At 32.7% G+C, this 23,724-nt stretch overlaps 1 protein-coding gene across 1 annotated transcript in view; it reads right to left on the bottom strand.

Annotated features, from left to right (window-relative positions):
* Positions 1-1,622: 1,622 nt before the first annotated feature.
* Positions 1,623-23,724, bottom strand: part of LOC148623231 (uncharacterized) — an 89,349-nt gene continuing 67,247 nt past the window's right edge. The window contains exons 11-14 of the mRNA XM_088564907.1: positions 13,990-14,086; positions 13,254-13,358; positions 6,285-6,374; positions 1,623-5,269 (exon numbers count right to left, since the gene is read on the bottom strand). Coding sequence (XP_088421033.1) covers positions 5,200-5,269; positions 6,285-6,374; positions 13,254-13,358; positions 13,990-14,086 — 362 coding nt within the window. The 3' untranslated portion in view covers positions 1,623-5,199. The remainder of the gene's footprint in view (positions 5,270-6,284; positions 6,375-13,253; positions 13,359-13,989; positions 14,087-23,724) is intronic.

Here is a 23,724-nt window from a genome sequence, read left to right on the forward strand (position 1 = left end):
CCTTTTTAAATGGCGGGAAAATTTTTCCTCACTCTTTCCCTATATAAGCAGGCAAAAAATGTCTACATCACAGATGCTTCAGGATAAAATTAAAAAAATAGCTTTTTGGTTGTTTTCTAGATGTACTTAATATATTCAAGGCAAAAATAACAAAATTAGGGAAAATGATGTGCAAACCATTGCCTGATTCTTACACAGAATGGTACTTTCATATTTTCTTACATTCTTTCGAGTCATAATTTTTTAAATTGTTCATTTTCTCCATTTATTTCCTCTGAACATTTTGTATGCTTAATTCATTGTTTTTTGTTTTTTTGTTTTTTTGTTGTTTTCGTTTTTTTTACCTTTTTTTCGGCTTTTCATGAAAATTGGAAAAAGTGTTCAAGCTACAATTACATTTCCTGAAAATGCTTTGCTAATTTTTACTTTCAGTGTCAATTATCCAAATAGTCGTAAAAAAAAAAAACAATTGGACACTGATTAGTTCCTCAGGCTACAAACCACTAATTCAGATTTCCATTACTCTCCATGTTAAGTTGCTCATTTTCAGGGGATCCTCAGTAGTTTACCTTACGTTTCAACTAACCAAAACTATATACTGTATTACCTGAAACATACACATGTACTGCTATGTCACTCAAAATTTCACAAGGGGTTTACTACCTTGCAGTGCAGCACTGACACTCGGAACTGACTTACCCGAGATATGCAAATCATCTACTTGAGCATAATATTAATAACTATTCACTGGATAAATTTTCGAAATACAATATTTTTTATCTGTCCAAGAGGGAGAAAAACAAAATTTAATTTTTGCTTTTTTAATTTTAAAATTTTGAAATTTATTATATCGAACATAAACAAAGGTAAAATACAAAAACATGTTATCTTCACTTATTAAACAAAATCTACCTTCAATATTGCATTGTCCCCAAAATTATACTCTTTTCCTTATAACATACAAATATTAGGGGCGGAACCTCTCTTGGGGTGGAACCTGACTTATTCAGGGGGAACCAGAATTATGGTGAAGCGGAACCTCTATTATAGAATACAGGTTCCAATCGGAACTGTGAACGGACAGGAACTTATATTATACTACAGCAGCTTGTATTATTTAAAAAAAAATTACTCTGCCATGGACAAAAAAAATTATGATTCAATAATTTCCTCAATATTTAGCAATGTAGATTTTCAAATATTTTTTTTTTAACTCAGGCTGCTGTTGAAGAAAAAAAAACAAATTATTTTTCGTGCTTGTGACACAAACTTTTTTTTTTTAACTCAATATAAAATCACAGGCTACCCCTTAAAAAAGAAAATAGTCTGTGCTTTACTCTACCGCTGCACATGGTCGATGCTCCCAGTTTTTTTAGGAGTATGAGTTGCTCATTTTCTTCTGTTTCTTTCTTTGTATTATTTTGGTTCTTTTATGTTCTTTGTTGTGTGTCGGTTTTCCTTTTCCTTGGATTGTGTTCTTTTGTTCTCCCAGAATTCCTTTGTAATAGTTCCTAATGAAGATCAGAACCCAAGTCAAGTGGCAATCAAAGAAAACAATATTTTTCTTATTGTAAAAGAAATTCATTAAATAACAAAATATGAGGGAAAAAAACCAAAAACAATTCATGTTTGAAACAACATTCTTATTATATTGGTATAAACAAAGTAAAAACATGATTAATACAAGTGAAAATAATGAGTATAGAAATAATATAAAGATTGAAATCATCTTCTTAGAACATGTAATAGAAAATTTGACACCAAAATTCACCTAACTAAACTGATTGAATTAAATTGTTTCTCTTCTAACAAGTACTTTTTAACAGAAATCTATAGAAAACTACTTCTAAAGAGTAATCAAGGGAACCAAGGTTATAGCGGTAATCATTTCATAAATTGATTTACATCAAAAGTCAAGTAAATTACTTAGTTTTAATAATATTAAAATATGTAGTGCTTGTTTATCCTCTGACACATTATCCACACTGTGATATTTTAAACTAATCTATTTGAAAAATCATTTAACAGATGTCCAAAAGCACATGATGCGGCTCTCCTACTTAGTGGTATTTCAAAATTTCCTCATTTCTGGAAATAAGAAAACTATTTCATGTGAATTCATCAAGATAATATGGAACATTGTTAACAACTTGTTTTTCAATATAGGTGATCTAAAGTACACGAAAAAATGCACCAAAAAGGGGAGATAACTCAAAATTATCAAATATCACAAATACGGCTATATTTCAAGTGTTATTGATTTTTTTTTATCAAACTATTTTTTGGGTTAGCTACTTAGTATTAAATGCAAATAAAATATCCTCATTTTAATTTTGATTCCAATCCATCGAATTTTCAAATTTAGATAAAAATGGGGTGGTCTGATATTTTCTGTATATCAGTGTAAATAGCCTTGTTACCCCATATTTTTTCCCCCTCAAAATGCTTTAATTTTGTGTCTGTATAACATATCAGTTTATGAGAAAAAAATAAATTTGGTGATTTTTATTAACATTAATTTATGTGTTAAATTTTGGGGGCATTTTTCTAGGCAAAAAGTAGGTCTTAATGGTGGGGAAAAATCTAAATTTTACTAAATGCAAATTAGAGGGTATATATTTACTGTATGCTAAACAAATAACACTAATAAATGTGTTTGAGAATGCGTTGGTTTCAATTTGCATATATACAGCAGTACACAATCTTAAAAGAAATGGCAATTCACTGTTTAAACCCGTTTACTCCTATATTCTTTCACATTTAGAATGAGGGTAAAAAGTTGTAAAACATATATCAAAATAAAGACAATTAAATTTGGGCTTCTTAAATGATGGAGCCACCTTAAAGTCACATGACTCAAAAAGAGAACACTCCCTTCAAATAAAGTAAAATGAACAATTTAGTTGGATTATCTCCCTTTGGATTCTTCCAATAATATATAATGCTGCATACACATTAATATAGGATGCCAAACATTCCTATAAAATTTGATCAAATTCCCTTTAGCAATTTAGGAGAAGTTGCACTTACAAGAAATGTGGACAGACTGACATTAATGGTTTTCTGAGGTAAAGTATAACACTCTTTACAAAACCAAACAATGTAGTATAGTAAAACAATATTCTTTTCATTAACAATCAAATCCATAAATCATAACACAGAATGTATAATCAAATCACCAGTCTGACAAGTCCCTGCTGTAGCCTTACAAAACAATGCTAATCTGACAAGTCCCTGCTGTAGCCTTACACAACAATGCTAATCTGACAAGTCCCTGCTGTAGCCTTACACAACAATGCTAATCTGACAAGTCCCTGCTGTAGCCTTACAAAACAACAGTCTGACAAGTCCCTGCTGTAGCCTTACAAAACAATGCTAATCTGACAAGTCCCTGCTGTAGCCTTACAAAACAACGCTAATCTGACAAGTCCCTGCTGTAGCCTTACACAACAACGCTAATCTGACAAGTCCCTGCTGTAGCCTTACAAAACAACAGTCTGACAAGTCCCTGCTGTAGCCTTACAAAACAACAGTCTGACAAGTCCCTGCTGTAGCCTTACAAAACAATGCTAATCTGACAAGTCCCTGCTGTAGCCTAACAAAACAATGCTAATCTGACAAGTCCCTGCTGTAGCCTTACAAAACAATGCTAATCTGACAAGTCCCTGCTGTAGCCTTACAAAACAACAGTCTGACAAGTCCCTGCTGTAGCCTTACAAAACAATGCTAATCTGACAAGTCCCTGCTGTAGCCTTACACAACAATGCTAATCTGACAAGTCCCTGCTGTAGCCTTACAAAACAACAGTCTGACAAGTCCCTGCTGTAGTCTTACACAACAACAGTGTGACAAGTCCCTGCTGTAGCCTTACACAACAACAGTCTGACAAGTCCCTGCTGTAGCCTTACACAACAACAGTCTGACAAGTCCCTGCTGTAGCCTTACAAAACAACAGTCTGACAAGTCCCTGCTGTAGCCTTACACAACAATGCTAATCTGACAAGTCCCTGCTGTAGCCTTACACAACAATGCTAATCTGACAAGTCCCTGCTGTAGCCTTACAAAACAACAGTCTGACAAGTCCCTGCTGTAGCCTTACAAAACAACAGTCTGACAAGTCCCTGCTGTAGCCTTACAAAACAATGCTAATCTGACAAGTCCCTGCTGTAGCCTTACACAACAACAGTCTGACAAGTCCCTGCTGTAGCCTTACAAATCACCAGTCTGACAAGTCCATGCTGTAGCCTTACACAACAATGCTAATCTGACAAGTCCCTGCTGTAGCCTTACAAAACAATGCTCATTTTTTTAAAGAATGTTCATGAGAAAACCACCTCGTATTTGCATGGAAGCTACATAATCATTTTCTTATAAGAACATTTACTAATAATATTGTATTGTTGTCAAGTGTCAGCACAAAATGGCCAATGCCAATCATTCCAAAATGCATTTTATTTGTTGTTGTTAGCACCAGATGGATATTCAATACTTGAGATTAATATTACATTAAGTTTAGAACTGATGTTTAAGTGGATAAACATAAGAAGTGAGATGTATATGAAGTTTTGGTTAATATTAAAACTAGTTAAATATTAAATGCTATTATAGAAGAACACAAACTCTTGCAATATAATATCTGCGCAGTACACTGTTTCTATAGTTTGAGCTTTATACAGACATGGCTTTACAGAGCCAACTAAAAAAGCGGAAATTGCAGAAATTGAAAGTAAACATACAGTATTTAAAATACAAAATGTAACATGTCAGTTCATACCATAAAATAATAAAGTGTACATGATTTGAGCTTAAAACCATGTACAGTTTTTGAGATAAATACATTTACAAAAACTTTTGACAGACAGATGGATGGATGGTTGGACCAACAGAAAAGAGTGAAAACTAAAGGGTGTCCTACACTTTTAGTAGCAGGGCCCATATCATATTTAGCATAAATAAGTATGTTATTCAAATAATACACTAATTCATCCTTTAGTTAAAGTTTTCTAAATCATGAGCAGTCAACAGAGCTGAATATGGTAGTTTGATTTTTATTTAATATTCCTAACGAAGTAATGTAATACACAGCTACACATCTAATAATGATGGTAGTAGTGCTCCGTCAAAAGTATAATTACCATATACAAGTGTTAAATGTGTGACAAAGATATATTGTACATGATTTTTATAGTTCTTTGTATCTTAATCACTATCACTGGATTCATCGCAAACCAAGTTCTTCATGCTCTCTGCAAAGTCTTTTGCTTTCTCCCTGTAAATATAAAGTTGTCCTGTTTAGTTTTCTATAGATATTATAAAGCACACATGGTTTTAAGGAACCAACCAAAAACAGTAGAAATGGCTGAAATTGAAAAAAAAACATTCCATCAAAAAAGAAAGAATAGTAATGCTAAAATCTGGACTTGAAAAAGTGGAATTCCACTTAAAAACAGAAGAAAATCAGGTCTGACAAAGCTAGATTTATCCCAGCAAAGAAACTATAATAATGAGCTAAATACTCCCTGCTGGCAATACTAAAACTGTACGAGTGAGCTCACTCTCCCTCCTGGCAATACTAAAACTGTAAGAGTGAGCTCACTCTCCCTGCTGGCAATACTAAAACTGTAAGAGTGAGCTCAACTCTCCCTGCTGGCAATACTAAAACTGTAAGAGTGAGCTAAATACACTCTGCTGGTAATACTAAAACTGTAAGGGTGAGCTAAATACTCACTGCTGGCAATACTAAAACTGTAAGGGTGAGCTAAATACTCACTGCTGGCAATACTAAAACTGTAAGAGTGAGCTAAATACTCCCTGCTGGCAATACTAAAACTGTAAGAGTGAGCTAAATACTCCCTGCTAGCAATACTAAAACTGTAAAAGTGAGCTAAATACTCCCTGCTGGCAATACTAAAACTGTGAGCTCACACTCCCTGCTGACAATACTAAAACTGTAAGAGTGAGCTAAATACTCCCTGCTAGCAATACTAAAACTGTAAAAGTGAGCTAAATACTCCCTGCTGGCAATACTAAAACTGTAAGGGTGAGCTAAATACTCACTGCTGGCAATACTATATTTACAACACTGTGCCCAAGTTCAATTCTCTCCCTTTCTAAAGCATTGCATTCCCAATCTTACATCTATTGACCTCAGTTGAACTTTTCCAGTACTGAAGTGAATGTGAAAGTCTTCTATTCTAACCCTTTCCAAATTTGATAAGATGCAACCAAATGGATGATTATGCTATATCTTGATACAATATAAGTAGTAAGCAGTATTCTGGTACCTGTATGGAAGCTGATCATCTGATGTCATTTGTCTCCAGGCATGTCCCATCATCTTACTTATATGTGATGTATGAACTCCTGGATTGGCTCTGAGAAAAAAGAAATACATGCACACACTATTTTGTTACATATTTTGGCTTAAAATGAGATATAAGGTAGCTGAGTTCAAAGTCTATGTCATGTCTGCATCTATGTTTACAAAGGTTGTAAATATCTATTTTTTTTTTATAAAACATGATTAAATTAGATTAGATGAAACAACTGAAAACCAAAAAGTAACAACGTCTTTTGTGGTCAAACCCTCCTTGGTAAATGATTTCGCAGCTGGAAATGAGTATTTTGACACTTATTTTAATTACTTCCAACAATTTTCTTTCCTGGAAGTACAAACAAGATTGCTAGCTACACATACCCCACCTCCGCAGAAAAAGTTAAAACCCCAAATATCCCAAAACTCATGATATTTGTAGAACCACAATTGATAATCAATCATTAGCACATGAGAAGAAGCATATGCACAGAAAGTAAAAAACAAGGCAACCAAGTTACATAAATATTAAAATTATGATTTCATAGTAACTAAAATTCAAAGGTACATTTAATCCTTAGTGTGACCGAAAAGAATGAAGGAACAGATAGAAAAACTACATGTCTTACAGCAAAATTGATGGAACATAAAAATGGAGCATTTCGACTTTTGCAGGTATGTTGTGAAATATATCCCTATTAAGCTGTGTACGTGTAAAAAAATCAACTAAGTCCAACAACTCCCGTAAAATTAGCCGAATCAAAATGGCGGTTAAATATGATCAATTACATACATGTATGGTGACAAACAATCCAACAAAGTTGGAACCCAAATTCTTTTCACAGTCTCTGAGTAGCTGCATTCACAATGTGTTCCTATAGTGTAACATGTAAAAAATCAACAAAGTCCCATAACTCCCGTAAAATTTGCTGAATCAAATCTGCTATGCAATATGATCAACTATATATGGTTACATGTACTACCAATCCTACAAAATTTTAACAAAATTCCTTTAGCGGTCTCTGAGGAGTTGCATCCACAAAGTGTTTCTAAAGTGATTCATGTAAAAAATCAACTAAGTCCCATAACTCCTGTAAAATTTGCTGAATAAAAATGGGGGTTGAATATGATCAACTACATATGGTGACTTACAAGTACCAGCCCTACAAAGTTTGAACAAATCCCATTCAGCAGCATCCGAGGAGTTGTGTCCACAAAGTGTTCATATATGAACCACGTAAAAAATCAACTAAGTCCCAAAACTCCCATAAATTTGCAACATCAAAATTGCAGTTAAATATGATCAACTACATATGGTGACTAACAACCCTGCAAAGTTTGAACAAAATCCCTACAGCAGTCTCTGAGGAGTTGCGTCCACGAAGTGCTCCTATAGTGAATCATGTAAAATATCAACCAAGTACCATAACTCTGGAACAATACACCTAATCAAAATGGGGTTGAATATGATCAACTACATATAGTGACTAACAACCCTACAAAGTTTGAACAAAATCCACTGAGCTGTCTCTGAAGAGTTGCGTCCATAGTATTCCAATGGTAAACATTAGAAAATCAAAAATGAAACTGATTTAAAAAATTTAATTATGAACTTAGAAAATAGTGTTGATGAAACATTCATTGATGAATTAGAGATGAAAAAACAAAAACTTGAGCAACTGAGAAGTAAAAAGACAAGAGACTCCCAGGAGCCTGAATCGCTCACCTGGTTGAATTTGCCTTTCTAGGGCAATAAATTTAACAAGAAGTTGTCCAACTATTTTGACACAAGGCTTTTGAAGGACTTATCATAAGGATCATTTCAGCATTTGAAAGTTACTATCTATCATAGTTTTCAAGATATTGGCTGAAAACTGTAAAAAAAGAAAATGTCATTTTTTTCTGTTTCAAGGGCAATAACTCTCACAAGGAGTTGTCTGACAACATTTATCCCTGACAACTCTTGCAGTCCTAATAATAAGGATAATTTCAGCTATTGAAAGAATTTGGCTAAACCTAACAGTTTTGGAGATATATATGCGAAAAACTACTGTTTAACCCCTATGTTCTACTTTTAGTAATGGCAGCCATGTTTTTCGACAGATCAAAAATCCCCATGTCAGTTCTATGCAGGATACCCAAAGGAAAATTCATACCAGCTTTGGTTCAAATTGGTCAAATAATGTCAGAGGAGAAGATTTTTAAAAGAAATAACATACAAAATAGCAAAAAAATGTTGAAAAAGGGCAATAACTCCAACATGGCTTAACGGATTAGTACAAAAAATTTGACCACAGATAGATCTCATCATGCTGAACACTTTTATTCAAGTCACAATTTAGCTAAACCTAAGTTTTGGAGATATATGTGAAAAACTACTATCTGACCACTATGTTCCATTTTTCAGTAACAGTGGCCATGTTTTTTGACGGATCAAAAATCCCCACAAAAGTTCTATGCAGGATACCCAAAGAAACATTCATAGCAAGTTTGGTTCCAATTGGTCAAGTAGTGTCACAGGAGAAGATTTTTAAAAGAAATATTAAAAATAGCAAAAACTCCAACATGGCTTCACGGATTAGAAAGAAAATTTGACAACAGATAGATCTCATCATGCTGAACACTATTACCCAGTCAAAATTTAGCTAAATCTAATGGTTTTGGAGATATGTGTGAAAAACTATTGTCTGACCTCTATGTTCTATTTTTTAGTAACAGTGGCCATGTTTTTCGACATGCTGAACACAGCCTCAGTTCTATGCAGGATACCAATAGGAACATTCATGCCAAGTTTGGTTCCAATTGGTTAAGTAATGTCAGAGGAGAAAAGTTCTGAAAAACTGTTAACAATGACAACTGATGCCAAGTGATGGCAACAGCTCACATGGCCTCAGGCCAGGTGAGCTAATAAAAGGTAAATTAATGCAATCACACATTCAGTGGATAGAGGAGGGTGAAAGACCCACTCATTTAATATTTCTGTGGTCTTGAATCCAGAAATTTTATGAGCAAAATTATTTCTCAGGTTCAAAAGGACAATTATGTCATAACGAACCAGCAGGATATTCTTCATGAATTGAAGGAATTTTATAAGACTTTATACACTAAGACAGATTACTCCTGTTCATTAAATGATTTAAAGGATGTCTTCAGTAATGCTCAAGTTCCCATTTTATCGCATGAACAAAAAAATAGTTAAGAAGGAATTATTTCAGTACAAGAGGCTGCTGAAGCTTTACAAAAGATGAAAAATAAAAGTCAGAGTTTTTAAAATATTTTTGGAAGGATTTAAATTTTTTGTTGTTAATTAATTGAACTATGGTTATCAGTTGGGTGAATTATCTGTTACACAAAAACAGGGTATTATTACATGTTTGCCAAAAGGGAACTAGCCACATCATTTTTTAGGAACTGGTGCCCAATATCATTATTAAATACAGTGCATAAAATTGGGTCAGCAGCAATTGCTAAAAGATCTGAAATGGTGCTTGACAGTATTATTGATTGAGATCAGACTGGTTTCATTAGTGGGAGATATATTGGCGAAAATGTTACTCATTTATGATATTATGTAATACACTGAAGAACCTGATACACTTGGCTTGTAATACGTGGAAGAACCTGATACACTTGGCTTGTTATACGTGGAAGAACCTGATACACTTGGCTTGTTATATGTGGAAGAACCTGATACACTTGGCTTGTTGCTTTTTATTGATTTTGAAAAAGCATTTGATTCTATATCTTGGAATTTCTAAACAAATGTTCTTCATCTTTTTAATTTTGATGAATCCATCATAAACTGGTTTAAAGTTTTTTATCACAACATTAGTAATGCTGTTATTCAGGGTGGTAATTTGTCAGATTCCTTTAGTATTAGCCGTGGTTGTCGAAAAGGGGATCCATTATCTCCGTATCTTTGTATTATTTGTGCAGAGATACTTACACTACAGATTCGAGAAAATAATAACATTCATGGTATTAAGATTACTAAGGCAGAGCATAAGCTATCATAGTTTGCAGATAACACACCTTTGATTTTAGATGGCAATGAAAGGTCACTGCAAGAATCACTTTTAGAATTGGATTGGTTTACTAGTGTATCAGGCCTGAATATTAACTATTCTAAAACACAATTGATATGGATAGGTAGCAAGAAATATAGTAGTGATATCTTATGTTCCAATAGAGATCTTCCTGGGGTGTGACAAGTTTTAAACTTCTTGGTATACATTTTGATGTAGACCTTGATGGAATAATTAAGGTTAATTATGATGAGAAACTTATTCAGGTTAAAAATATTATAAAGCAATGGTCTAGAAGAAATCTTACTGTAATTGGAAGAATAACAGTAGTAAAACCATTGTTATACCTGTATTGAACTTATTATCTTATTGTCTCTCTGCCAAATCCTTCAAAAACTGTGATTTCTCAAATCAATGATTTATTGAATGAATTTGTGCAGAACTCACATAATCGTATGTTTTGGTCAAGGATCTTCATCAGGGGGGACTCAAGATGCTAGATATGCTAATTCCTTTATTCCAGCTCTGATGTCAACAAGAATTAGAGGAATTTTCCACAGAGATAACAAATGGAGTAATATTATTTTATCAAATGTTCATAGAAGTATTTTTTTCAATTGTGGAACTGGATATGTAATACAAATATGTGATAAAACAAACAATTTGGTTTGGAAAGATGTGTTCAAATCATGGGAGATGATTGTCAAAAAAGAAAAAAAGAAGTGACTGTGAACATTTTTTATCCACTCCAAGATGGTTAAATGATAATATAAAGATTGGAAACAAATGTGTTTTTAATCAGCATTGGTTTGACCATGGTACATGTATTAGATATGATATATATAATCGATATTAGATGTGATATATTTAATCAGCATTTTTGTGGCCGTGGTATTAGATATGATATTTTTAATGGTGATGGTTCTTTTTTGTCTTTTGAACAACTACAATAATGCTATAATTTTGATACAAACTTTTTATAGTATATGAATGTAATTACAGATGTCAGAGCTGCAGGAAAACGTTACGACAGCTTCTCAAACAGACAGAGTTGCTCTTTTATACCATCTCATGTTAAAATATTCTTGAAGAAATATAAAGGTTCTAAAGATATGTATAAAGTATTAGTAAACAATAACACTGTTCCTACAGGACAAAATAAGTGGAGTGAACTCTTTATTAGACATTTGATGGGATCTATAGACTTCTCTACTAAGTTCCAATGGTTACTATATAGAATAAACCATCATATTTTAGCAACAAACAGATTTTAATATAAAATTTTATTTTTTTTGTTTTTGTGTTTTTTGTACTGAAGTAGTTGAAACAATAGAACATATATTATGGAGTTGTGAACATACTCAAAACTTGTTACAAAACATTGACAACTGGTTTTTATCTGGAGGTATAAGTTTGTCTCTCAGTAAATGTACTTTAATTTTTGGAGATGTCTCTAAACTTCAATTGGGAGATCTAGTTAATTTGATTTTTCTTTACATAAAACAATATATTTACAACACCAGATGTTTTTCTTACACAAGCTTTACTTGAGAAATTGCGGTATATGTATGAACTTGAAAGCATCACATTTTAGATAAAAACAATAACAAACATTTGATATTCTATGGAATCCATATAAAACATTACTGACATGTCATGTAAGAGGTTGAAATTCCGTTCTTTAATACCCCAAGCCAAGTCAGAAAAAAAGCTTGCCAGACAATCTCTAGCACTACTGTAGTAATAAATAGACCAACTGTTTAGGCCTTAAAAATGTTTCCGGTCACCCTACTGACCCTCCTTCAGACCCCCTACTCATACTAAGTTTTTATTTGAAATAATGAAGAAAAAAAAATAACGTAAAAATTCTGCCGATTGTCTTTCAGAAAAAAAGAAGAAAATTGAAAACACATATGCCATGAGTGTGCTCATGGTCATGGATAATAACTTTTTGGAATTCGGCACTTGAGATATTCTTTGTTTTTACCACCTCCGTCAAAATAAAATTACTCATGCGCTGAATCCTAAAAGGGATTACACTGTGGACTAAGTCATACATGTTCAGTCTTTGCATATTTAGTTTTCATTGTATCTGTATGGCTTATGTCAATTCAAAAATATCAAATGAAAATAAAAATCCCTACCTACCAAGCCTACAAAATTTTATGATAGTGGCGGGAAACATAACATTATTGTTTTCTGCCTTGGAAATTTCTTATCAATGGACTGGCATACACCAATATCTGTCTCACATGCACTGGAAAGTGTTGATTTCATCCAAAAAAGTATTTTACTGGGCCAAAGATTCAGCAAATGCTGCTGTAGGCTATACAACGCTGTATGTAACATGCATATTACAAATTGAATCACTAGGTCACCGATTGACATTAAATCATGTGATAATGCATGCATTTTAATGAATTTAACAAATGAACGTGGTCACATGACAACTAATTTCCCCGAATACACAAGGACCCACATTCACCGGTTTGACTAGGCCCGGGGACTGTGTAAATGCTTTGATGCTTTACACTGTTCCATGAGAGACCCCAAACGATAGCCAAGGATGTTAAGAAACACCTCAGTCCGTCATGTATTACACAAGTGCAAACCGTGTCTATCAGTATTGAGTATATATGTTAGCACGAAAACGAAAATTAAACCAAGTATAGGAACAGTCAGCTGATTGTCAGCGTCACACATATCATGCATTGGCTAACACTGTGTTATGATTTTTGGGGATTTTAGTGGTTTATATCCACAAAGACAGTCACATTATCGCCTAGAAGCAACAATGTCCTCGCTTTATAATGCACAAAATGAAGAATGTAACGGCTATATGAAAAGTGCTATCATTTTCAACTTTATTGTTATAGTGTTATTTAATCATATTTCAGAGACAAAATTTAACTTACTCAATGAAAGATCTCCTATTCAGGCGACTAAACATCATAAATCCATTCATCCAAGTAGTCTTTCGGTGATCAATTTTGTTAGCCTTTGATTCGAGAACTGATAAACTGAAAAATAGCATTGCTACACATAACAAAAGCTTCATTCAAATGTAAATGGATGGAATTGCTACAAATGGCAGGAGTCAAAATTTATTGGAGACTTGGACAGTACTGCTACCCATTTCATAAGCAAAATTTTAATGGAAAGCATTGCTACAAGTAAAAAAAGGCTGAATTTTTATGGAAAGCATTGCTACAAGTAAAAAAGGCTGAATTTTTATGGAAAGCATTACTACAAGTTACAGTCTTGATGTTAATGGAAAGTATTGCTACATGTTACATGAACTAAATGTAAATCATGCTTGACAAAATTGAGCAAACATCCTATCAGATCTGTAGATTAGTTGTTATCATTTTACCACAAATAAGTTCATAAAGCAGTAAATATTACTGAAATTTCCAGAGGAGTATGTTAGATAAATATGAAATAGCATGACAATTTTTCTACTAAATTTTCTTTAGATTGTTGTATAAGTTATAAACATTTGTAAAGTTCAAGTGTTATATAGACATGTGTAAACTTTAAGTGGGATATTTCCTTTTCCAAAAAATTCTTCCTACTTCATAAGGGGTCAATTGAATAGTTTGAGGAATTGTACAGACAGGGAAATACAAACTCATCTGTTTTTGGTTGTACCTAGGTTGAGGTGTCTGATCACACCTTTTCCGTCTTGACACCGCAGATTTGTGAAAATTGTAGATGTACGGAACATAGGACACAAAGTTTTCATCCACTGTAAAGAAATAAAATAAATTTTACATGTAAAGTGAATCTCTTTTACATAGATAATCCCATTTTCTTTCTTTTTTCTCGAAGTCCAACATGCATATTACAATATAATCAACATATAAATGATACATACAAATACTTTATTATTGTTATAGATACAAATATTTTAATTTCTGTGAAATTCTGAATAGTTCAGTGTTATCAACCAACATTTTCCAATTTCATATAACCTATATTGGTACCTTACTACTTCAGTGGTATCCAACTGTACCAAAAGGATGCATGTCAATTACAAATGGCACTGTCGACTGATGGCCCAAAAAGGATGCATGTCAATTACAATATATGTATCCATATGTGGATACTTAAAAAAATTCTTAAGATTTACTTTAAAACATAAAATCCCACAGCTTTTCAGAAACAAGTTTTTTTTCCAAACTTTTGACTGCTCAACTCTTTAAACTACATTACAACATGATAAATTGAAATCTCGATTGAAAAGATTTATTTGTAATTCTTTTGCTATTTCGAAAAATTATGTTGTTTTCGGTTACAAATCCACATATTTTTCTAAAACATTGCAGAAGGGCAAAATGCGCTACACAGAAAAGCAGGTTTGCTTGATTTCCTCATTGATAACATATTTGTCACATTTGGAATGAGCTATTTTTCAACAAAAGTTGACATTCCAATGGGCACTAACTGTACTCTTCTCCTAGTCAATTTGTTTTTATATTCATACAAGACTGAAATTCTTCAGAATCTCACAAAGAATAAAAATATAAAAAATGCTAAATCCTTACAAACTTTACATACAGATATATTGATGATGTATTGTCCATCAACAATCCTTCATGTGGTAAATGGTTACAGTAAATACATCCACCAGAGCTTGAGATAAAGGAGACTACAGAAACAGCTTGTTCTGCCTCTTTTTTGGACCTTCATCTCGAATTTGACAACAGTGGTCACCTCAGCACTAAGATTTATGATAAAAGAGACGACTTTAATTTTAATATCATAAATTTTCCTTACCTGTACAGCAATATACCTTCATCTCCTGCATATACTGTTTATATTTCACAATTGAATCGCTACACTAGAGCAAGTATGGTACTAACTACTCTGATTTTCTTGAATGCCATAAATATCTGCGTAACAGACTGCTGAATCAGGGGTATTATGAAATGTGTCTCAAAAGGTCTCTTACCAAATTCTTTTTTAGATATCAGTCCTTGGTTGATAAATACTCAGTTTCTTTTAAAATAATGAGTAATGTTAGCTTTTTTGTAAATTGTTCTTTGTGCTGATGTGACCGCTGATATACCGATAATGACACAAAAGCATGCAAATGTTATTTAATCACCACTGGTTGTAGTGGTATATTCATGCCGAAATGAAAGAGGGTGGTTTAACGTGCTGTAAAACCTAGATTTAACCCACCATTTCATTTGAAATGCCTGTACCAAGTCAGGACCATTGTTGTACCAGCTGCTCTGGTGGTGTAATATCTATTTTGCCAGATTTATTTTGGACTTGACTTTATTATGGATGGAATTAAGTGTTCATTTCTGTTGTTACCCTATTCATTTTTTTTTTTTAAAATAAACTGCTTCAGTGTAAACCGTTGTTTATATCCAATAGTCTAACCAACAATTGAAAACAATCCTTAAATACATGGTAGTTATATAGAAAGAACTTTGAGAGTTAATACTACATATATTTGAGTGAATAAATATCTAGCTGTATACATAATTCCATATAATATCTACTTAAAGGGAACCAAGGTTATAGCGGTAATCAAAAGAATGTAATCCAGGGACAAAGACCAGACCAGTGTATTCTGTGCTGAATTTTCAAGAGTCCATAACAACTGAAATTTAGGTCAACTTTTGCCGCATGACCATGTACTTTTTTTTTGTGCAAATAAAAATTATGCTTTTCTAGTTTTAGAAACTGAAACTCATTTTCTGCTAATTTGTGTGGTTTTCTTGAAATTAATTTTCAAACTACATAGGTACCCTATGGAAAATGCATTACAAATAATTGTGCTCTTGTATCCTATAGATTGCCCCATAAATATAGAAAATAATTTTAATTGGGGTGTATCTCACTTCTTTCAATCACATTGATGGTTATGTGTGTTTCATTTCTTTGTTAAATAACACTATGACAATAAAGCTGAAAATGATAGCACTTTCCATATATCTGTTACACCCTTCATTTTGTGCATTATAAAGCTAGGACATCATTGCTTTGAGCTGATAATTTGACTGTCATTGTGGAAATAAACCACTAAAATAAAAAAAAAATATTTCGTAACACAGAGTTAGCCAATCATTTGCACGATATGAGCGATGTCGACCATCAGCTGACTGTTCCCATACTTGGTTTAATTTTCATTTTTGTGCTATCATATATATACCCAATACCGTTCGACCCGGTTTGCACTCATGTAATATTTGTAATACATGATGGGCAGAGGGGTTTCTTAACGCCCTTGGCTATCATTTGGGGTCTCCCACGGACGGTGTAAAGCATTGAAGCATTTACAGTCCCCGGGCATAGTCATGCCAGTGAATGTGGATCATGGTGTATTCGGGGAAATTAGTTGTAATGTCACCACATTTAATTATTAAATTCATTAAATGCATTATCACAAGATTTAATGTGTCGATCCATAACCTAGTGTTCCAATTTGTAATCTGTACACTATTTATTGTACAGCCTACAGCATTTGCTGAATCTTTGACCCAGCAAAATACTTTTTGGGATAAAATCAACACCTCCATGTGCATGTCAGACAGAGAGGTAGGTCAACTTAATGGTGCACACCAGTCAATTGATGAGAAATCTCCAAGCCAAAAAGATAATGTTATGTTTCCGATCACCATTCTAAAATTTTGTCAAGTCGGTAGGTAGAGATTTATTTTTATTTAAAATTTTCAAAATGGAATAAGTCATAGTGACACCAAACTTAGAATATGCAAAAACTAATAGAATGAGTCCACGGCCTAATCCCTTTTGGGGTTCGCCTCTTGAGATACTTTTTTGTTTTGACGGTGGTGGTCAAAACAAAAAATATTTAATTCAAGTGCTGAATCCCAAAAGGAATTATCCATGACCAAGAGCACACTTACGCCATGTGTGTTTACAGTCGAATCCAAGTATAAGCAACCAATATTTTTCTTTGTTTTTCCATCTAGGATAGAAAAAAAGAATTGACGGCTTTATTTTCTACTTTTTTTTTCTTCTAAAAGACAATAGGCAGACTTTATAATTATTTTTTTTCTTCAAAATAACAAATACAAAACTTTTAGTAAGGGGTCTAAAGGAGGGTGGGTAGGGTGACATATTTTTAGGTCTAATAGGATAGTCTATTACTCCAGCAGTGGTAGAGGTTGTCTGGCAAGCTATTTAGTGGCAAAACACATGGCATTGAGGAATCTTTTGAGTTGGGGTTGTCCAATTAGCTGCCCATTACTATAACATGAAGTTTCGGGGACTCTATATTATACATATAGAAATTATATACACGTAAAAGTACTGTGTACATGTAAGTACATTCCAAAGGAGCTCCAACAATTTTTAGTTTTGCTATATATGTATGTCAGACTGCATGAACTGACAACTCTTAATATGAGTTTTAACTAAACCATTTTTTGTTTATGACTTCATGCCAATAAAGTAAAGTTTGTACATGTACATAAAGTATAATTTTAGTCACATTCATACTTGAACATTTGTTAAAAGGGGTGGGGTTTTATTAAGTGTCAAGACATTAATACTACACACTTAAAAATAATCAAGTTTTGTTAAATTGTGAAGAAAATTTACAGGATTTAATGAAATAGAGATTCAAAAGTTAATGACAGTGTTGTGAAGTACTGAATGTACATACGCATTATGTTAGTTCTGAAACCAAATAATACTGGCAGTGCCTCTGTATATATTTCATACAGCTACAAAACAAGGAAACATTTAGAAGTTGATTAAAATTGTTTGATACAAGATTTAGTTGAAATATTGATTTTGAAGTGTTATCTGTGAGTCTGTATTGATAGTTTTAGCCTTAAAAGTCCTTCATATACTGGTATTGTAATTTTGATTCATAAGAATTTTGAATGTTTTCTGTTGAGTACATGACTGTTAGTGGGAAAACTTTACAGTTGTGCAGTTTTATTCTCTTAACTAGGACTAATGTAAAAAATTGCAGTCATATATTGGTATGGTGCTGACAGCAGTGTCGTCGTCATCATCAACATTCACTTGGTTTTTGCACAATAACTTTAGTTATGGTTGATCAATTGTTATGAAATTTTGATATAATTTCATTAACTACTAAAGAAATGAACCTAATTAATGTTGAGTTCATGACCCCTACTGTTTTCAAATTGAGGCCATCCATTTAACTGACAGATACCACTCAGTCCAGAATTTTACCAAGCAAACGCACATAAAGTGAAATGGTCAATCCTTAACATGACATATCAAGTTCAACACATCCATGCAAGTAAACCTTCAAGAAAGAAGCATTGTTTTATGTATATGACTTGTCTTATGGTTATGGCATTGAGGAATATGTTCCCCATTTATTGATATCAGTAGATATTTAGTAACACATGTTAATGGATATTTATCAACATACACATAATTCAATTAGTGATATCAATAAATGGAGGTGTTTTCTAGACAATGCAAACACATTCAAGATTCAAAGATCTCCTTTTTGAAGTTTAGGGGCATCTCCAAAAATGAAATTACATTAAGAAGTACCACCAGACTAAATACAACTCCATAATATATGTTCTACTGTTTCATCTTCTTTACCAAAAAAAAACCAACAAAAAAAAAACAAAACAAAAAACAAAAAAACACACAAAAGGCTATCAACAACCTTGACTCTATATAAAACCTGTTGGTAAACTATGATGGTTTATTCTATATTGTAACCATAGCCATTGCAATTGAGTATTTCTAGTGACTAAAAAGGGTAGTCTATAGATATTACGGGTATCCCATAAAATACCCTCTAAATTCAAAAGATTTCACACCACTTATTTTGTGTTATTGTTTACTAATGCATATCTTTAGAACCATTATTATTATTTTTTAAATTTTTTATGAATATTTGAACACAGGATGGTATAAAAGGGAAATCAGTCAATTTGAAAAGCTGTCGTAACATTTTCCTGCAGCTCTGACAGCTGTAATAAATAGTAGTAAACAGTCTGTATCAATATCATAACATTGTTGCAGTGGTTCAAAAGAACCATCATCATTAAAAATATCATTTACACATCTAATACCATGATCAAACCAATTGTGATTAAAAACACATTTGTTTCCAATTTTTATATTATCAATTAACCATATTGGACGGGATTAAAAATATTCACAGTCACTTCTGTTTTTCTTTTTTGACAATTATCTCCCATGATTTCAACACATCTTTTCAAAACAAAAAAAAGAAAGTTTTTTTTTCTTTTTTTTTATCACTTATTTGTTTCATATATCCAGTTCCACAATTGAAAAATTTACTTCTATGAACATCTGAAAAATAATATTACTCCATTTTGACTTCAATGCTGGAATAAATTAATTTATACCTAACATCTCAAGTACCCCCTGATGAAGATCCTTGATCAAAACATCTCGATGAATTCTATGAATGGTAACTCACAGATCTGAGAAATCATGGTTTTTGAAGGATTTGGCAGAGAGACAATCAGATAGTTCAATACAGGTATAACAATGGTTTTACTACTGTTATTCTTCTAATTACAGTAAGATTTCTTCTAGACCATTGTTTTATAATATTTTTAACCTGAATAAGTTTCTCATCATAATTAACCTTAATTATTCCATCAAGGTCTACATATAAATGTATACCAAGAAGTTTAAAACTTGTCACACCCCAGAAAGATCTCTATTGGAACATAAGATATCACTACTATATTTCTTGCTACCTATCCATATCAATTGTGTTTTAGAATAGTTAATATTCAGGCCTGATACACTAGCAAAATAATCCAATAGTCCTTTTTCATATTTATGGGATGCAAACCATTTTAGCAAGTTTTTCAAAGGGACATAACCCACCAACACCCACAACCAGGTTGCCGGTCTCATTGGGGGAAAGGGAAAACAGTAAACATTTTTCTTGGAAACTTAAACTACCTTCACTTTGATATCCAAGTACTTATCACGGCTCTGATAAAATGAATATTTGAATTTGAAGCCTACTGCTTTCCATTGCTCCAATTTGACAGTAAACCAGTCTGTAGGATGACAAATTTGTAGAAAGTTACTCCCCTTTGCTTTAAATCTTCAAAAAAAGAAGCCAAAGTTGGGAATATGAAAAAGGACTATTCTAAAAGTGATTCTCGCAATGACTTTTCATTGTCATCTAAAATCAAAGACGTGTCATCTGCAAACTGTGATAGTTAACACTCTACCCTAGTAATTGTTCTCAGTATCAAACCTTTAGAGCAAGCATCTCCGCACAAATGATAAAAATGGATCCATTTTTCAACAACCACGGCTAATACTAAAGGAATCTGACAAATTACCACCCTGAATAACAGCATTACTAATGTTGTGATAAAAAACTTTAAACCAGTTTATGATGGATTCATCAAAATTAAAAAGATGAAGAACATTTGTTTAGAAATTCCAAGATATAGAATCAAATGCTTTTTCAAAATCAATCAAAAGTAACAAGCCAAGTGTATCAGGTTCTTCAATGTATTACATAATATCATAAACAAGCCAAGTGTATCAGGTTCTTCCACATATAACAAGCCAAGTGTATCAGGTTCTTCCACATATCACAAGTCAAGTGTATCAGGTTCTTCAGTGTATAAAAAGCCAAGTGTATCAGGTTCTTCAGTGTATAACAAGCCAAGTGTATCAGTTTCTTCAACGTATAACAAGCCAAGTGTATCAGGTTCTTCCATGTATTACATAATATCATAAATGAGTCTAACATTTTTGCCAATATATCTCCCAGTTATAAAACCTGTCCTATCTGAATCAATAATACTATCATGATCTATCAGCAATTGCACTTGACCCAATTTTGTACACTGTGTTTAGTATAAAATTGGGTGCCAGTTCATCAAAAAATGACGTGGCTTGTTCCCTTATAGTAAACATGTAATAATACCCTGTTTTTGTGTAACAGATAATTCATCCAACTGATAACCATAATTCAATGAGTTAACAATAAAAAAATCTAAATCTTTCCAAATGTATTTAAAAAACTATCATATCCTGGACTTTTTTTATTTTTCATCTTTTGTAAAGCTTCAGCAGTCTCTTACCTTCTAAACTATCTTTTTGTTCATGTGATAAAATGAGAACTTGAGCATTTCTGAAGACATCCTTAAATTCTTTTAATGAACAGGAGTTATCTCTCTTAGTCTATAAAATTCCTTCATTTCAAGGACATCCTGCTGTTATGGTATGACATCACCGCCTTTAGCTTAGTTCATAATTATATTTTTCAAGTCAGTATCCTTTTTTTATTTTGTTTCTTCTAGAATAAGATATACTTTTACCTCTGATTTCCATTAGAAAGCTGAGAATTAATAATGAAAAAGATATCATGTGTTTCTACCTCTTCTACAAAATCAAGTTTATAAGCAAGAGCACAATATTGTTTCTTGATATCACAAATTTTCTGCCTTACTAGCTTTTCATAATCAGTATCATACAGTAAAGAAATGTTAAATTTCCGAAGACTTTTTCCTCCAATTAAAGGGTTAAATTCTAAATTCAGTACAATCATAAAGTGATCTGATCAATAGCTAGGATTTCCAGTATCTTTCAAATTATTCATAATGTTTTCGGAGAAAAAATTCTAATATTGCCTGCTTAAATGGAGTTTTCTTTCTCCATCTATACCTTAGTCCATTAGAATAAAGTTCTCTGAAAGGATCTACTAGACCTCTTTCCTCTATAATCTCAATAATTCCTTGTTTTTGGGTTTCTATAGTTATAGTCAATAGTAGGTTTTTGAACTTAATTAAAATCATCACAAATAACAAATTTTCCATACAGTGGAAAAACCCTAAAATACCATCTTTTTCTTCAGAGAACCAGTAACTGTGAAACATCATAATTGATGCTTATCTGTATTATCTGGTTCCAATCTTTAAACATTTATCTCCTTGTTGCATAAAATTTGAAAAGATTTTCCTACAGCAGTATTTGGAATAGAATTAAAGATTCTAAAGATGCCTAACACTTCCTTTCTTTCTTCTTCCGATACATCTTTTATAACTAGATACCATTGAGGTAGAATCCATCTCTGTGGGCCCTGCTATGCTAAAAACACTGTACAACCTATGCATACACATTCAGTTTATCACATAAATCTCATTACTGCCTGAACACAAAAGTTATGCAAAATCCTTTATTTGACCTTTAGGTCAAAGTTCAAGGTCAAAGGCCATCAGCAATGGTATGCAATACCTAGTCCTGAGTTGATCTACATTTATGTCAAATATCAAAAGCCTGCACCAAAAGACAAAAATGTTACAGCCTTGACACTAAATTATAAGCAAAATTCATTAATTTGATCTTGAGGTCAAAGTTTAAGGTCAAAGGTCACCAACAATGGTATGCAACACCTCATTTAGAGCTGATCTACCCTCATGCCAAATAAAAAACGCCTACAACAAAAGACAACAAAATTACGACCTGGACATGATTTGTTACAGCCAGAGTGCTTTCTACAGGTTGCCTGGTGGGGCCCTTATTACTAACAATAGTGTGGTGATGTGGTAGATTCCCTATGAAACTTGATAGTAAATCAAAAGCACCAAGGAAATTATCCAGCTTTATAGATATATCATCTCAATGTGCAATAATTAAACAATGTTTATTTCCTTATATTGTATGTACATGTATCTATAGCATTTTAACAGTATAATATAGTTTTGTAACAAATAATGTGGTAGAAAGTAAGTGAAAAGCTTTTATTTATAGTTTTAAGTTTTAAAACAGGGTTGGTCAAAACATGTACTGTTTAATGTATTAATTAATCAGCATTTTTGGAGTAAACAAATTGTGAAGGGCTAAGGGATATGACAATATAGAAAATAAACTTGAGATTTATGATCACATTATGAAACTTTCATCACCACATGATTTCCCTTAAAACTGTTAAGTATTTAATAGAAACTGTTTACTTTCTGTTCAATTAAAAATATTATGATTTATCACCTCTATCATTGCCTGAATATAGCTAGGGCGTTAAACCCCAACAATCAATCAATTAATCATCTCTAGCCAGTGTTAGCTTGTTTCCAAAACTTTAAAAACTCTTTAATATGATATACCGTATTCTTTCGTGTATTACATAAATCTGTGTATTCCACACACCCCCTTCTTGACAAGGGAGATTGGCGAAAAAAGTTAGTTTCCGTGTAAAATGTGCACTGAGAAGCAAGGAAAAATCACCAGCAGAAGACCATATTGAGATGAAAAGATTCCGGTAAATTCCCCGAAATGGGTATCTTTTCATCATTAATGTCTTAAATAAAAGTGTTTTCCTGCGTTTACAAGCCATTTATAAATTAAAATAGTTTATAAATAGTGATGAGTCTGCTGAAATGTTGGCATTGCTGACATTTC

This window comes from Perna viridis, chromosome 2 (genome assembly GCF_037379345.1).
Source record: "Perna viridis isolate PV_CMFRI_1.1 ecotype Kerala chromosome 2, ASM3737934v1, whole genome shotgun sequence".
Lineage (NCBI taxonomy): Eukaryota > Metazoa > Mollusca > Bivalvia > Mytilida > Mytilidae > Perna > Perna viridis.